This window comes from Labrus mixtus, chromosome 6, assembly GCF_963584025.1.
Source record: "Labrus mixtus chromosome 6, fLabMix1.1, whole genome shotgun sequence".
Classification (NCBI taxonomy): domain Eukaryota; kingdom Metazoa; phylum Chordata; class Actinopteri; order Labriformes; family Labridae; genus Labrus; species Labrus mixtus.
Window position 1 is genome coordinate 25,473,347 of NC_083617.1, and position 16,885 is coordinate 25,490,231.

Consider the following 16,885-nt stretch of genomic DNA (forward strand, 5'->3'; position numbering starts at 1 on the left):
ACACACGGACAGACAGACACAGATGAATCAATTGAGGGAGAATAACAGGAACCAATCAATGCCATCAAAAGGTTAGTCTCTGCTGCTCCATTGATTCGATTTCTCACTTCCTGCTGAAAGAAAACAATTTCCCACAAAGGAAACAACGGCATTGAGTCCTCATAACTGTATCAATTGTTTCTTAAATGCCCCGCAAAGATCATCCAGCATCCGGTGAAAGTGCTGTGTCTAATGAGCAGCTGAAAGTTTAAATGAACAGTTATTTAACAAACAGCAGCAGGTACAGAGGAGACCGGACGCCTTTCAGTCTACAGGAACTCTGTAGGGTGGAGGATAAAACTCTGTGTACAGACGGTGATCTGGGCACTGCAGGAGAGAAGTCGCCTTTCTGACCACCTGCCTGCTGTAGAGGTCGATAAGCTGGACCTGACTCCTAACAGAAATCTTTTCTAAAACAGGGTCATCATCTCATAAGATACATTCCATCCATCCATCTATAACACTTTTCCTGCTCGGTGTTGCAGGGGACAGTGGTGGCAGATGAGGCGGGCGGAGGCAGTGAACTCAAAGGTCACAGGGCACGATCAGACCGGGTGCTGAATTAAAAACATGCACGGCTTCTTACTGGTTTTTAACAGACGTCATCACATCACTCCTGTCCTTGCTACCTGTCACACTTAGAATTGATTTAAAGATTTTACTGATCACTTTTAAAGCCCGTTTTGGTATTGTCCCGAATTACATCAGCGAAATGTTAACCCCTAATGAACCATCTCGTGACCTCAGATCCTCAGTCAGAGCCCTTCTGGTCGTTCCAACGTCGAGGCTCTGATCTAAAGGAGAGCGAGCCTTAGCGATCAGGGCCCCTCGACTTCGAACAACCTGCCTGAGGACATAGGGCGAGCAGACTCAGTGGCATCTTTAAATCACTTTGATAGACTCACTTTTATGTGATTTCTTAACAAAAATCTTTAAATCCATTATTAATCTAATGATTTAGTCTTTTAATTTATTCCTCCCTTTATTCAGTTAACTGGGAAAAGACTCATCACACAAGGATGTGAATTCATCAACCGCAGGCTCATTGTGAAGCTCCTCCCCTCATCAGCAAATGTAATAATATGCCTTTGGGTGTGGTTGCTATGACAATCATCAGGTACAAGAGGAATAAAATACCATTAAACTCACAGCTGATCTCAAACAAAGTAAAATCAGATTCTTCTCACCCAGAAGAGTCCCCTCCCCGCTTCAGACCTCCTCCCCTTCCTCTCACATACTGAGCTTTTTTGTGCTGCATCTCATGTTTTCATTAGGAAACTGGGCGCTACTAAACCAGAGAGGGAGAGAGAGAGAGAGAGAGAGAGGGCAAGAGAGAGAGAGAGAGACGGGTTAGAGAGCGAGAAAGTGAACGGAGCACGGAGAGAGAGAGAGAGAGAGAGAGAGAGGAGAGAAGAAATCATTTTTCAGGATCTTACTTCACTTTTACTTTCTTTCTTTTCTGTTAACTTGCCGGACGTCAGGTTTCACCATGACCTGCCCCTCCTCTTCCTCATTTGGACTTATCTTGCTCCTGATTGGCTACACTGCAGCAGGTAAGGGAGGCACCTAGGTGAGGTTGAGAGGAAGAACTTGGAGCTGAGAAGATTTGATGATTTATGGATCAGTGAAGTAAAAAATACATTTTCTGATGCAGATATTTTTTGTACATCCGGTCTTTGTTGCATGATTTTACACACTTCACTGTTGTGTGTGCGTGTGTAGATGAACACACACGAAGCTGACATCATGAGTCTGTGTGTGTGTGTGTGTGTGTATGTTCAGGGACTCCAGCACATCTGTTTCTAATTACACTGCAGCTCGGGCTTCACTCACAGTTTCAAACATCCCTCTCTCCGTCATCCGTTGTGTTTCTGTCCCTCCTCTATCCCGAGCCTCTCTCTTTGTTTACCATACCGAACTAAGAATCCAACAGAATCTTCACAAAAATGTGGGAAAATCCTCCGGGGACAAAAAGTGAGTGACGGCCGAGAGTGTGAACTTCATCGACTTCATCCTGCAGGAATGAGCAACTGCAGGACACTAAATGAACACAAAAAAAACATTCTTTATCTCATATATCATCTTCCCTCGTTCAATCCCAGATGAATTTAGAATGTAAACAAGAAAATCTGACTTGAAAATTCTTATTTAAACTATGTTTTATTGTTTGAGAGATGTGGAACATTTTTGTTTCAAAAATTGATTTAAGACGTTAATAACATTTATCCTCCTGAGACCCAGCATTCATGTGGGTCGATGTACAGAACATCCTCGCCTTTCCAATGAGCCGTCATTTGTTGGGGTGTCTCATTCATATCAGGAGTTCCACTGTAAAGTCATTTTAACATGAGACTCTATGGGGACTGACTCACTTTAGCAGACAGCCTCTAGTGGACGAAAGAGGAACTGCACTGCTATTGTTTTCAGCCATTGAGGTTGTCTCTCTCCTGGACATATTAAGGGGTGCAGTGCATGTGTGATCACACACAGAACTGGGAGAACAGCGCCGCCCTCAGGCCAAAGTCAGTTCAGAGTAGTTGACACGTTAGCACGAATAGAAGCTTAAATGTGTGATCAGCAGTAAGCCCTGATCAAAATGAAAAGTAAATATTTATAAGTTGAGCGTTATGATAAGTTGATGTGTGGCAGTTTGCTCTAAAAGCAGCTCAGTGAAAGTGTGAAAGCAGCTTGTTACAAGTTACTAGTTTCATTCACTTTTCATTTTGATCAGGGCAGAGGTGCTCTTTAAAGAGATAGGCAGGCAACTGCTTGGGGCCCCCAGGCCAGTAGGGCGCTCAAAATGTGCAAATTTTGCAATGACATAAACCTCCCTAAGAGGGCCCCATCAGACAGCGTTCGCTCTTGTTGCCTTGCTAAGCGTTGCGTTCATTATTGTTGTCAATGAAAGTCACATAAGGAAAATGAGTGTCGGGTCTGAACTCTGTGTATGAACACACACTGAGCTGATCCAACTTCTCAAAACTGCACTCCACAGAGTCCTCTCTCTCTCTCTCTCTCTCTCTCTCTCTCTCTCTCTCTCTCTCTCTCTCTCTCTCTCACACACATGCGCGCACACACACACACACACGGCCATTTACCATCCACCTCTGTCCTTGGGTGGAGTCACTGAGTTAGATCATCATCTGTTTGCATGTGAGTGTGTGTGTGTGTGTGTGTGTGTGTGTGTGTGTGTGTGTGTGTGTGTGTGTGTGTGTGTGTGTGTGTGTGTGTGTGTGTGTGTGTGTGTGTGTGTTCCTGAGAGTTTTTTGGGGGGGGTTGTGTGAGATTTCTCAATCCTCTGAAACATTTCTGAAAGGGAAGAAAAAGACTCGAGCCAACACAAACAAGAACAAATGTTCTCTGACTGTTTCACTGCGAAAAGTTAAATCTGAGTCAAACTAAATGGGTCTGATTAACAAAAGGATTGTGCGTCAAATGAGCGGCGTTGATGAGGAACTGTGGGTAACAATAAGACACATTTAGCAGCGATAAAGCTACACATGTTAAACATGAGTACAGGTCTGGTGCTGAACTAACCAGGATTTGGTGGCTCTTTTGAAAGTGTTAGCTGCAGAAGTTTAAAAACAGCTGTGGTCTTTTTGACACTTTATCTGCTTCCTTGTTTTAAAAGAGCTCAGAGGTGATTTTGTTTTTGATGTGTCAGCAGATATTTGGGCTCATTTTGAGTAACAGTTTCCAATCTCTGTGATTTCTTTCCTTTTCTTTAGAGCTGACATTTTACAGTGTGGAAAATCAGACGTGTTAATAAGCCTTCTCAGCTGTGCAGCATCAGCACGTTGACGCGTCTGTGGTTTACTGCAAACAACACACACAGCTTTTCCTTGTCGTACAGCATTAGTGACAAAGGGGGTAAAGGGGGCAGCTGTGGATCGGTGGTAGAGTCAACCATCTCTCTGCTGGAATGTCGAGGGTTCAATCCCCAGTTCCTGCAGCCACCACACTCTTAACCCCAAATAGCTCCCGCTTCTTCCACAAAGTGTGAATGTGTTAGAATGGATTTGTTCATTGTTGCTCAACCTCTGGCATGCATGTTTTAGATGTTTCCCACTTCCAACACACCTGATTCAAGTGATCAAATGATCAAGACCCCTGATATTAAACAATTCATTTGAATCACATGTGTTGGGAGAAGGAAAAACCAAAACATCCAAAGCAGTGGATGCCGAGGACCAGGATGAAGAAGCATTGGATACTGATGGACCCTTTACATAGCAGCCTCTACCATCAGTGTGTAAAAGCGCTTTGAGTAGTTAGAAGATGAGAAAAGAAATAAACAAGCTCAAGTCCATTTACCATGCACCATAAAGAGCAGACTATGCTGCGTTCACAGGCATCAAACAAAGACACACTGACACTGAGATGGAAGCACAGCTGTGTTCAGAGAAGCAGCAGCATGTTCTGATGCAGCTGTCGACTGCAGGCCTAGTCCGCACATAGGCGTGTATTTTTTAAAACTTCCACATACACACTAAGTTCTTACAAACATGTCCGTCCAAATAAAAAACCTTACAGCTTGTTGTCCCACCACCTGAAGCCCGACCTGGTCTTGCCTGACGTTGGCGGCAGGGATTGTGTCGTTGGAGTGTTGTATAAAGCAGCAGTGACCTCCGTCGTCCAAACAGGCGTCTCTGCTCATCAACATAGTGGGAGAGTAACTGTGTGTGTGAGCGTGTAAAAAGTCCAGTTAGCAACGTTAGCACCAGCGCTAGTTTGGTTAGGTCTGCCATTGCACTAATCTCCCTGGAAGAAGTTTTCCAAACGGTGCCAAAAACACAGTTTGCCTACGTGTGGACGAGGCCTAAAACTTAACTCGTGTTTGAAATCTTCATGTTTTCAACAGACTCCTTTAAACTCTTGTGTTAACAGAGTTTCTGCTCTGTGATCACACCTGCTGAACTCTCTGTACCTCCATCCGTTCCTCTCTGTCGGCTTGATTCTTGTCTTGTTGTGAACTCGGCGTCCATCGCTCGCTGTAATGGAGCCTGTAAGATGTTTCCATGAGATATATCAGTAAAATCAGCTCCGTCTGAGGCTGAAGCACGACAATGTGAGGGAGGACAGATAACAGAATGAGAGAAGAGAATCATTTGTGTCTGACTCTCCTCTAAATCTGTCAGAATCTGATTTTGCCGCTGCATGCATTACAGAAAGAAAACAAAATTACACCTCTGTAAGCAGTCAGATACATTTTATCTTCACTTTTTTCTTGTTCCTTTCTAAAGAAGAGGGTAAGAGCAACATGTGGACACAATTATTTATGTCTTACTTTTCTCAGATTTCTGGCTGACTACATGTTTCAAGGTCACATATTCTGTAAAATCCACTTCAACATGTTTCTTTAACACTAATATGTGTCTCTAGTCTGTCTACAAACCCCCCAATGATGAGAAAAGTCCATCCTCTCCGTCTTTTGCCTGCTCCACTTTTCAGAAAATATGTGCTCAAACAGGCCGTTTGGAGATTTTCCCTTCATGACATCACAAAGGGCAGTAACCCCTCCCCCAGGTGGGTGACACTCCCACAGCTAGGTGTTTGTTCTGCCCTCTGAGTCTGCCTTCTCACCATAAACAATAGGACATGGAGCAAGAAAACCCAAGACACCCAAGCCCTTCCAGAGAGGGGGCGTGGTCAGACACAGCTCATTTACATATTTAAAGGTACAGACACAGAAACAGCCTGTTCTGAGCAGGGCTGAAATAGAGGGGTTTATAGGCATGATCAAATACAGGATCAGAGTGGATTTAGAACAAGAAACTTCACACACATGTTTTGAGGAACTCTGAGACTTATTTAAACTGGTTGAAGAGGAGGAGAATATGTGACCTGTAACCTCCTCAAATTAAAGCTGAATTTTGACTTTATTTGCATTAAAAGTATTTAAAAAATATATTGTGGAAAAAAGGTGATTAAGACTCCATGTAGAAACGAATACAGAATTCCATGTAGCCCTTTATCCTCGTCTTTACATGCCAGATGTGCATTTGTTGAAATTAGCAGCTGTTTTCTGAAGAGCTAAGAAGAGAAAATCTAAACAAAACTCAGTCTGTGTTTATGAGACAGCAGGCTGAATGTCTGGTGTTTTTCACTTATTGTGTCCAAAATGTGCATGTGTGGATCTCACTGCAGAGAGTCAAACTGAGTCACTGCAGAGACAAACTGAGACACTTAACGGATTGACATGTGTGAAAATGAAATGTATTAAAGTTAGACATCAGCTCCCGACATGATGAGCTGTTAAAGTTTGTCAAATATTGAAACCTCTCAGAAACAGTTTAGACGTGCACAGTTTAAGTTTGAGCCGTTGGAAAGAGCTCGCCGTGTTTTGGCCGTAAACGTAACTTAGTTATCGACATTGTTATGGATAGATTCCCAAGGAAACTAGGTCACAGGCTTCCTAGCTCGTCAGTAGCTATTGACTGCGTGATTCCACACCATCACTTGGCTTTCTGTGTTTTTGTTTTTGAATGAAGATCTCAGAGTGGTTGTGTTTTTTCTTTCTTTCAGCCATCTTGTGACTTTCCATTACCCCTCCTTATCTTTTGTTTTAGCTTATTTAGACCAGTCTGGGGGCGGCTGTGGCTCAGTTGGTAGAGTCGTCACCTCTCAACCAGAAAGTCGAGGGTTCAATCCCCAGCTGAGCAACATGTCTGAGCAAGACACCTAACCCTGAATTGCTCCCGCTGCTTCAGTGGTGGTGTGTGAATGGGATTAGTTACTTCTGATGGATGATACTACATAGCAATCACTACTATCAGAGTGTGAATGTGTAGGTGTGACAGGCAGTGTAAAATCACCTTGAGTAGTTGGAAGACTAGAAAAGCACTATATAAGCTCAAGTCCATTTACCATTTTAGACTCCAGTTTCATGTTTGTCTATCATTTGGTGGGTGGTTTTGAAGGACTATGTTCTTGAAGAAAGAAGGCCCCCTCATGTGGAAAATGTGTGTTTTAGTTAGTTAGTTCTCCAACTAGCGACCTCTGTCATTCAGTTTTTGTTTACTTGGGGGAACTTAACATCATAGACAGTTTTTTTTACTCCAGGAGGAAAGGTGAAACACGTCCTTGTTGGGTCGTTGTTTGGCGACCAAAGAATGGGAGGAGCGATACATACAGAGCCTGCAGAGCCTGCAGACCCTCTGAATGTCTCACCTGTATGTACGGTCTGGAGCGGTTAACCCTGATCTTGCTTGTGTTTCCACAGCCAACTGTACCTTTACATGGTACGTGAGGTGTAAGCCGGATGGTGATGACAAACGGCAACGATGGAGGACGACCAGCATTTTGTGTTTGTTCTTCTTAGTATGTGACTGTTTGACAGAAGGCTGCAGGCCGAAAGCAAAAAGAGCTTGACATTACTCTCTTGAAATCCACGGTATATTTTACAAGGCACATTTAGTGTTTGTCCTTTATTACCGCTGTCGTTCGCGAAGTGAGGATTATTTTGATCGATCAGCGGACTGCAGTGTGTATAACAGTCACCCTTTAAGGTCGGATCGGCACGCTTGGCACCCCAACAGAGGGGAAGCAAAAAAGTAGAATGGTACAGTTATTTCAATAAAGGTGTACAGTTCCGGGTCTGGACCAGACCGTTTGGTGGAAACAGCGCCTAAAAAGTTTCACGTTCAGTGGATGAAAAGTTCTCTGGATTTAAACTTCAGTCAGCGTGAGCTCGTCCTGCAAGCTGCTCAGGAGGCGGGCCGCAGCTTCCTCTTAAATATGTGGGCTTCAAAGAGAAACTGATAATTAGAAACATCACAGAGAGAGAGAGGAGACGTCTGGAACAATGCATGTAACCCCCCCCCACACACACACACACACACACACACACACACACTTCATCCTCACATCCTGATACAGAGAATCACACGCAGAGCTCAGAGACCGACTGCAGCATGAACCATCACTTAACTTTAGTGATTTCAGATTATTCATTTATTAAGATGCATCTTTTCCTTCTCTCCAGGACCTGAGTCCGAACTGCAGCCTCGAGCGGTGCGTTCAAGTGCCTGTCAGGAGCACATGAATCTTCACAACCGCCTGGACGTTGTGGAGAAGGTGCATGCTGTTTCCAAACTCAGCTCACAGTTTGTCTTGATGGGATTTTAATCATGCAGGATTTCAGATGTTTTCCCCCCCTGCTGTAATTCTTTATAAAACATCAGCCTTTATCTTTTCTTAATGCAGAAACTCAACTTTTCTTCATAAAGTAGCCTAAACGTTCTTTTTTCATGCTGAGTAACAGTAAAAGTCTCCATGTTGACCTCGTGAGTCGACTGTGACCTCCCGTCAGCAGCTGTTTGTGCAGCTGTCTAATTCCTCTGAATAAGTGATGGTTTAATTCATGAGACAACTCTTTTATTCATTCTATAACTTATTCATATTTTACTCATGTGTGAAACACACAAACATGTCTCCTGCAGACGGTGGAGGACACGGTGGAGAAGCTGGAAGCGGAGCTGGCTGCTCTGCTGGAGACCATTGAAGCTCCGAAGTGGCGCCCTCTGCTGGACAATACCGGACAGACAGCAGTGGATATACTGGAGGATCCTGTGCAGATGAACTGACCACACAGGGCTCCTGAAGACGGACTGTGAGAGACTGAATGTGTTGGCAATGCTATTTCTGAATCTACCTTACAAAACACGTGCCAGCCTCTTCTTTTTCCAGTCGTATTGAGTTATAGAGCGAAGTGGAAAAATATTCCTGTGGTTATTTTTCTCTATAGATCAATATCAATATCTGACGTTTCAATTTAGTAACTCTGCTGGATTAAACAGAATCCTGATCATGAATGAAGCCTGAAGAAAGTGGACATTTCATTTGTTAATATTAATATTTAACATGCTCTTGAGTTGTCAAAAAAAAAAGAATCCGTGGCACACTGAAAATAACTTTACTTTATTTTATGGTTCACTCACAATGAAATATAAGAAAGTTATTTTCAGCGTGCCACTGACTTTTGATTTATTTCTCGTGGTTTGTTCCTGCACCTGAGAACGTGTTTAGGCTGTGCACATGGGTCCCTGCTGGCCATTTAGATAAAGCCACATTTTCCACTCTGACTTTTACCCACACTTTTTCCTCTCCGGCCCCCTAGTGAATATTCCACATGAAGTCAGGGTGAGCCAATGAGGGTGAGAACAAAGCGAAAAATATTTATACAAATTCAATGAGTGAGTGACAGGGGGTGATGATGACGTTCATATCCTGCAACTGGTTGTATGATCACGGTTTGCACGTGACCGTTGTGATCTCCATGCACGCACTGAAACTGCTTCATTATATTTCCTGTTGGTAAGTCTGTGCTTCTCCGTTCTTTACTTGGATAAAAAGGCAAAAATTGTCATCATAGCGTCGGACTGTGTTACTTCATCTGCTATGTTTGCATCGTTCTTTTGACATCACGTCTCACACTGCAAGGTTCATGTGAACAAGAAACTGAAGAGGAGTTCAGGGCAATCTGCCCAAAGTTTCCAATACAGTTTCCGGAGTGCACATTTGAAAACAGTTTTCTAACAGAGAGATCAGAAAATAAGAGTCAACGTTGAGATATACAAACTTCAATCTTTTAGTTTTTTTTTTATCTTGAGCAACATCATAATTATCATAGTAATAATAGCTTGTGTGAATTCTTCACTCACATGCCAACTCTCAAATGTGCCTCAAAGTGATTTCTTCTAAGCTAAGAACAAATCACAGATAAGAAAACTTTAGTGAATGTCAGAATCTTAATGGGTTTAGAGAACACATTTCTTTTTAAGAACGGTTGGTGAATGAGGCTCTGATTGTTTGCACTTTGCATGTTCTTTGTCCGTGCCTGATCTTTTCTCTGAAATCTCAGATAAGATCACAATCTTTTAAAATGATGGTATAGATCTGTTTCCCCTTTGTGTTGATGGTTCTGAATGGTGGATGTATGAATGAAGACCTTACACCCCTAATGTCTGCAGGAAGAGAAGTGAATCAGAGTTCAGTTTTTAAACTCTGTTCAGTCCTTTTATCCCTCTGCTCTGTGTCGCCCTCTGCAGTCTGTGCTCGTGTATTTGTGTGAAAATGACACAGACACAGACAGGGAGTTACTGGAAGGAGATTTATTTCTTTATCAAAGCAGTTAAAGCAGCATGTTTTTGTTCACACGGAGCAGTTTCAGTTGGTGCAGTAACAAGGCTTCACTGACTCCCCGTCAGAATCCTGCAGCACGAGAACATTATGCAAAAAAAAGGATCACAAGGAGGAAAAGAGTGGCATCATAAATCACTGTTTTTCTTCTTCTTCTTCTTCTTTATCTTAACTTCATTTCCTCACCGGGGAACTGAGATTCAGACTGTAATCCACAGACATCGACGGTAATGTGACTCCTCGTGAGCATCCAGCGGAGAATAGGAGACATGCTGCTGCAGGTCAAACACGAGCACAATGCCTTTATTTTCAAACACCTAACGGCATCCAGAACATTTACACAGAGAGTAACATGTCAGGAGGGTTTTGCAAGCACGGCCCGATCAGGAAACATCTCTGATATGAAAGAATAAATGCAGATTAGTAACCTCCTGTATCCGTCAAAATCAGCTGTCAACAAACAGTTAGTATAAAGCAGACTGATCGATGAGTCTTAGAAATATCTGAGCTTCTTTTCCACAAATGGAGACATTCAGTGTTTTAATAATGCAGCAAATGAAGCTAAAAACAGGCATCAGGTCCAAATATTCTTCTTTCTCTGCTGCAGAAACAATAACGCAACATTTAAGAGCATCACGCACACCTCGCTGCACTCTTCCAGCACAGGAACGAGCCTGACGTTTACGGGACCCAAGCGTTAAGACGATCTACGGGATGCCAGAAGGTTCTGCATATCATCTAAAAATATCATGCCGTCCATATAACACTGGATTTATACGATTTTGTACAGTTTAAAGTTCACAAAACTCACTGTCCAAAAAACAGGAAATGCAGGCCAGGTACAGTCTGAGTCTATAGTCAGGTGAGCACTCAGGTGTGCTGTCACCCAAAGCTTGTACATGCACAGATCAGCCAATCAGGCTCCAGGCTTTGGCAAAAAAACAAGCTTATACTGTAAAGGTTCATGCAGAAAGAGCGCAGGGCTTCAGACTAAAGTGGTCAGGTATTTAACTTTGGCCGACGTAAAGATGCCACTTTGTATCCCTTTAAGAAGCTTCTTACTCTAATCATGTTTACCGCTTTAGACGTTTGAGGAAATATGGAATCTGCTTTCTCTTTAAGAGTCATAAGACGATTGATACCATAATGATGTCTGTGTGTTCACCTTGAAGCCACAGGTACAGGAGGAGGTGATTAGCCTAGCTTAGCATGAAGGAGGAAGACACAAACAGTTAGAGGTCTAGCATTGATTTAAACGCCTCAGCCTTGAAACACAGCTATGTAGTCATCTCTGCGTCTTTGGCACTTGTCAAATCCTCCTCCCAGCATATGTTATTGATATGTTCTGGTGTCTTAAACCAGGCAGCGTGGCGCTGTTTCATTTCCTGCATCGTGTTTGTTGTTGTATTTGTATTGTTCATCAGTCTTTTGTAACATTTTTTCACTGTTATGTCGTCTGTTTTCTGCTCACCCTGCATCTTAATGCCACAATATTCTTCACCCCAAATCATCACTTCCTTCCGCCATGTCTGTCGACTCTCTTCTTCAGCTACTGATGAACAAAGGATGCCTGAAGCAGATGGCGCCCTCTGCTGGTTAAAGAAAGGGTATTGCAATATATAGTTTTGCCAGATTGATTTAAATCGTCCATATTTGTTTTGATATTTGATTGTATTGCAAGGTATCGTTACATCCCTTCTGTCAAATAGAATTAACTTTATATCATCCACAGGTCATTGACTTTGAATATTACTAGCGCACCGTTAGCGTTCTGGCTAACAGATTCACAAAAGCGTTTAACTAGCTAAGGGGGCTACAAACATCACCTGTTGTGAAGTGGTTTCTTAATTTTCCTGTAACTTCTAAACAATTAATTTAAACATGGGCGTTTTATTTTCTGAGGATTTTTTTAAACCTTGGACTTCCTGTCGAGCCTAGCCTCTAGAATTTATGCTAAGCTAGGCTAACTTTCTCCTAGCTTCAGCGGAATTCTTACAGCACAGATTTTTTAGAAAGAAAGCAAATTGACATATTTCCAAAAACATCCAAGTCTACCTTTAACCCCCCCCCCCCCCCCCCCCCCTACCTGAAAGAGATACTTTATACATAATCACAATATGACCGTATAAATGATTTTCACTTGCAGAAGGAACACTGACTCTATGCTATACTGGGAAAAAGAGACGCACATTCACACACTTAAAGTTCCTTAGAAATGGTTATGCAAATGGTAGAAAAGCTTTGGCATATTCTGCCTACAAGTTGTGCCTGCACACTTGGAAAGAAGAGCCGAACGAAGCGCTCGCAGCTTCACACCGCTCTTCTTTGACTTCGTATGTCGCAGTCCCACATAAAACTGTGGAGAGTTTAAGTACCTACACTGTTCGCTATTTACACTGTTTTCATTTTATTAGGCCTTAGGGTTTAAAGGTGGACTTCTGCTACATGTTCCCAGGTGTTCACACTGGGATTAATGGTGCCACCTTAAACGTAGCACTATCACTATGACAGTAAGAGGCTAGCTCGCAGCTACACATGTAATACAGCCCCAAAACAAGCTCTGCGGGGAGAAGAAGAAGGTACTAAAGGAGCACTTAAAGAGGGGACGAGAGAAGCTAAAGGGAGTCTAACAGGTTCTTATAAGATGTGACTGTCGGTCGGTGTTTTCTCCTCAGAGCAGAGATTCTGAATCAAACTGAGCACGGGACTGAAATACGAATCCTCAGGAAACAACCACAGACGAAAGACACGGACTTCCCAAAAACCAAAGTACCTTATCATCCTAAAAAAGCAGAATAAAGAATGGTTATCGGACACTTGTTACCTACGATGTATCCATGGCTACATGTGATTAAAAGGACTGTTTAGATTTTTTTTTGTGTGGGGTTGTGTAAAGCATTGGGTCTCAACTTGGAGGTCAGGACCCAAAAACAGGTCGCAGAACCATTTTCAGTGGGTCCTGAATGTGTGGCTGGAAAAAAATTGTCAATACATTTATTTTAATCTTTTTTTTTGTTCCGCTTCATAGCTCTGCATCATGTTTTTTGTAGTGTCTGAGGCAAATCACAGGGCTGAAGTATAAAGACAGACAATCAGCTGCACTCACACTCACACCTACGGACAATTTTTTAGAGTAATCAATTAACCTAACGAGCATGTCTTTGGACTGTGGGAGGAAGCCGGAGTACCTGGAGAGAACCCACACATGCACGAGGAGAACATGCAGACTCCACACAGAGAGGCTTCTGACAGACGGGGATTCAAACCAGCTGTGAGGCAACAGCGCTAACCACTGCACCACTGTGCTTAATTTAATTTAATTTAATTTTTAACGATGTGTCCCCAGTCGGCCATTGGGGCTTTTGTTTTTAAGGGTTTAGAACCTAAAGTATCATTTTGTTTTGAGCTTCGTTTCAGTGTCAGTGCTCCTCCTGGATCCTCCGAACAGGAGCCGTGCTGACCTTCATCATCTGTAGGTAAAACACTCGCCTTATTCATAGAACCCCACAGCAAAACAATGTGAACTGTCCCTTTAAAAAATACTGATGATTACAGAGAGACAACATGAAAGCAGCGTGCGACTGTAAGAGTGTCTCTGAGGTGTTGAAACAGGAGGAGTGTGACATGAAAGAGTCTGAGAGGAGACAGAAACAAAGACTGAGAGCTGCGTGTTCTGAATTATTGAGTCGTCCCCGTCAGACTCAGAACAGGAAGGCAGTGAGGGCGTCCACACTGAAAAAACCAACAACCACCCCCCCCCCCCCCCCCGAAGGAAAAACTGCTATTGCTCTGGATGTCATCATGCTCGTGGAGTGTTCAGGATCAACACCTCCTCTACCTTATTTTTCATGCTATATTCTGTAACGTTGCATAGAAGTTAGAGCTTACTCTAGGGCGGGCGGACTAGTAGGCGGGGCTTTCTCTGCTTCATTCATGCCTTACCGGAAGGATGCTACAGAAAAAAAAGGAGGGGAGATAAATGATGGGGGCCATTTCGGGTCCTGATGTGCGTTAGTTTCCTCCTCCGGGCTACGACAGAGGAGGGAGGAGATCTGTTGGCGTGGCACAGAGAGGCCTGCGAGCGTCACTGTGAGGCGATGTGGTGCTAGCTAGCAGCTGCCGGGGGAGGAGCATACGGAGCCGCACATGCTCAGTTTGGAGGAGGACTCTGGCTCCGGCTCCGGATCGGGTTCGGGTTCTGGTTCTGGTGCGTCGTCATCAGTGGCCCCGGGTTCAGCCTCTCCGTCACCGTCTCCGCTGGCGTCATCGCCCCCCGCCTCGGACTGACCCTCCTCCGGACGCCTTTTCAACCTGACACAGGTGGATAAAAGTACAACTTTTAGGGGACGCACTTGGATCTAGGGTTAATATACTTTTTTGCAAAACTACTACTACAACAAATAAAGTAAAAGATAAACTGGAAAAAAAATGCTCAGTTCAATGAGTTATCCTGTAAAATATGAAAAACCAATATCCATAGAAACACGGTAAGAATGTTTTTTGCTTAGATGAAAGTGTCACACAATCATCCTTGAAAATTTCCAGACAGGCTTCCCCTGAATTCTTCCTGAGTGACCTGTTCATATGTCCAGAAAACACAACAAAATAAAAGAAAATATAAGAACAGAAAATACACCATTGTGTGAGTTATAGTGTGCAACAGGTAGGTTCATGAAGATCAATCGGTTTGCCTGATATAATGTAAATGTCATCAACTCCGCCTGCTCGCTCACGGTGAACTGTATATTTCCTGCTGCATTAACACATCGGTTCACCCTGACCTTACACCTTGAATGTTTTCTGGGGAGCTGGCAGGAGAAAGTCTGGATACATCTGGGGTGAACAATGTGTTCGATGTGTTCACACTGCGGAGTTCAGGTTGCGCTCCTGAAAACTTTGTGGAACTTTCAGGAGTTTTATGTACGTGTGAAAACACAATATGATAGTGCTCTGTCAACACCCCCTCCCCTCTGTGCTCCCTCAAAAGCCACGCCCCTCACTTACATGCACGAGCGCCATTGGTCCAGAAGTGGACCTCAGCTCATGCTTTGAGTGTGGGCTAGTTTACGCATGGTGTAGAGAGCGAGCAGAGAGACAGGGAGGCGTGTGATTGGTTCATCAGATTGGTACCTCGTGGCAGACATTGATTTAAGTTTTTACAGGATTACGACAGATACAGATGACAGATTTTCTTCATTCCTTTTTCAGAGAACATGAGTTATTAATTTCTGTCAGGACCTAAAGACAATTTCAACCAAAATCTTAAAAAGTGGATCTGAAGGAAATTACCAACCCTGCCTTTATGACAGTACGGCCTTCTCAAACATGTTTTTTAAAGAAAATTTCTCCTTTAATATGTGGTTGAAAAGGACTTGAACTCTCTCTCTCTCTCTCTCTCTGCGTCACTGTTTGAAAGTTGAAACAGAATCTGTGCTTTCAGCCGTGTTAGCGCTGGTCTGCTGCTCCTGTGCTCTCTTACTTCTCTCGGTTGAAGATCATGAACTCCTGCTGCACCACGTCAAGGCACTCCTGTAGGTAGTCGTTCTCCTGCAGGCAGAGGACAAAGCAGAACATCGTCAGCAACGTCAAAGACCTTCACGTGTTCCCGATCAACCTCTGAGGGGAACATTCATCCTCATTTCCTCTCTTCCCTCCGTCGCTCTTTTTGAACCTCGTCATGAATTGTTTGTGAACTTCCTCAAATTGGATGTTTGGCCCAAGACAAAAATAGAAGCTCATATTTCCGAAAGCACTCGAGGCCATGACAACAGCAGTGAAGGCTTCATAATTTAATAATCTGGGTAATAACGCAGTGCAAGCACACACACACACACACACACACACACACACACACACGTCTCATAACCAGGCTAATATTCGAGGCACACACTGATAACACATGACACACACACACATACACACACACACACACACAGGGCTGACGGTAATAACAGTGTGTGAAGTCATGATGAGTGTGTGATGGGGACAGGCTGTTTCTCATAAAGACTGAGAGGATTCCTCCTGTCGGCTGTAAATAACGTAACACAAAGAGGCCGAGGAGACAAACTGACTCCTGATCTGTGGCCAGAAGACGACGCTGATTTAAAAACAAGTCTCAGCTTTAAAATGAATGGATGACTCCATTAAATTCTACAACAACAAAACCATTCTGAGAGTGTCCTTTATATCATTTGATGTTATTTCCTTGACGATGATCTTGTAGTCATCCACTCAGATTCATTGTGTTCATAGCGCTGATGAAAAGAGGAAATAAAGGTTACAGAGAGTCAGGCTGACATGCACCAAATTATAATAATTATGTCTTGAATTATAAAACGCCTTTCAAGGGACCAAAGGACGCTTTACATCAGAACACACAAACAAAACAACACAATTAACTAAGTCCATAAGCTGAGGTGAACAGGCGGGTTTTCAAACGTTTTTTGAACATGTCAAAGGAGCATTGTGGGTAACAATGTTCCAGAGGGTGGGGGCTGCCACACTGAAGGCTCTGCAGGTTTGTGTGGGGGAGTGGAGAGCAAACCAGGGTCAGAGGGTCAGAGGTTCAGGGTCAGAGTGTAGGGATAGAGGAGGTCAGAAAGGTACTGAGGGGGGAAGCTGTGCTGAGATGTGTAGGTGAGGAGGAGGATTTTGTATGTGATGCAGGACTTGACCCGGAGCCAGTGAAGGTGGATCAGGGTGGGGG

General features: G+C 43.5%; 2 protein-coding genes across 2 annotated transcripts in view; one reads left to right on the forward strand and one right to left on the reverse strand.

Annotated features, from left to right (window-relative positions):
* The first annotated feature begins 1,341 nt into the window (after nt 1–1,341).
* On the forward strand, nt 1,342–9,406 carry LOC132975851 (placenta-specific protein 9-like). The gene is made up of 3 exons (XM_061040686.1): nt 1,342–1,592; nt 8,024–8,115; nt 8,481–9,406. The coding sequence occupies exons 1-3, from the start codon at nt 1,529–1,531 to the stop codon at nt 8,622–8,624; spliced, it is 300 nt and encodes a 99-aa protein (XP_060896669.1). The 5' UTR covers nt 1,342–1,528; the 3' UTR covers nt 8,625–9,406.
* Nucleotides 9,407–11,680: 2,274 nt separating this feature from the next.
* LOC132975850 (serine/threonine-protein kinase 32C-like) overlaps nt 11,681–16,885 on the reverse strand; it is an 87,779-nt gene continuing 82,574 nt past the window's right edge. The window contains exons 11-12 of the mRNA XM_061040685.1: nt 15,659–15,726; nt 11,681–14,490 (exon numbers count right to left, since the gene is read on the reverse strand). Coding sequence (XP_060896668.1) covers nt 14,289–14,490; nt 15,659–15,726 — 270 coding nt within the window. The 3' untranslated portion in view covers nt 11,681–14,288. The remainder of the gene's footprint in view (nt 14,491–15,658; nt 15,727–16,885) is intronic.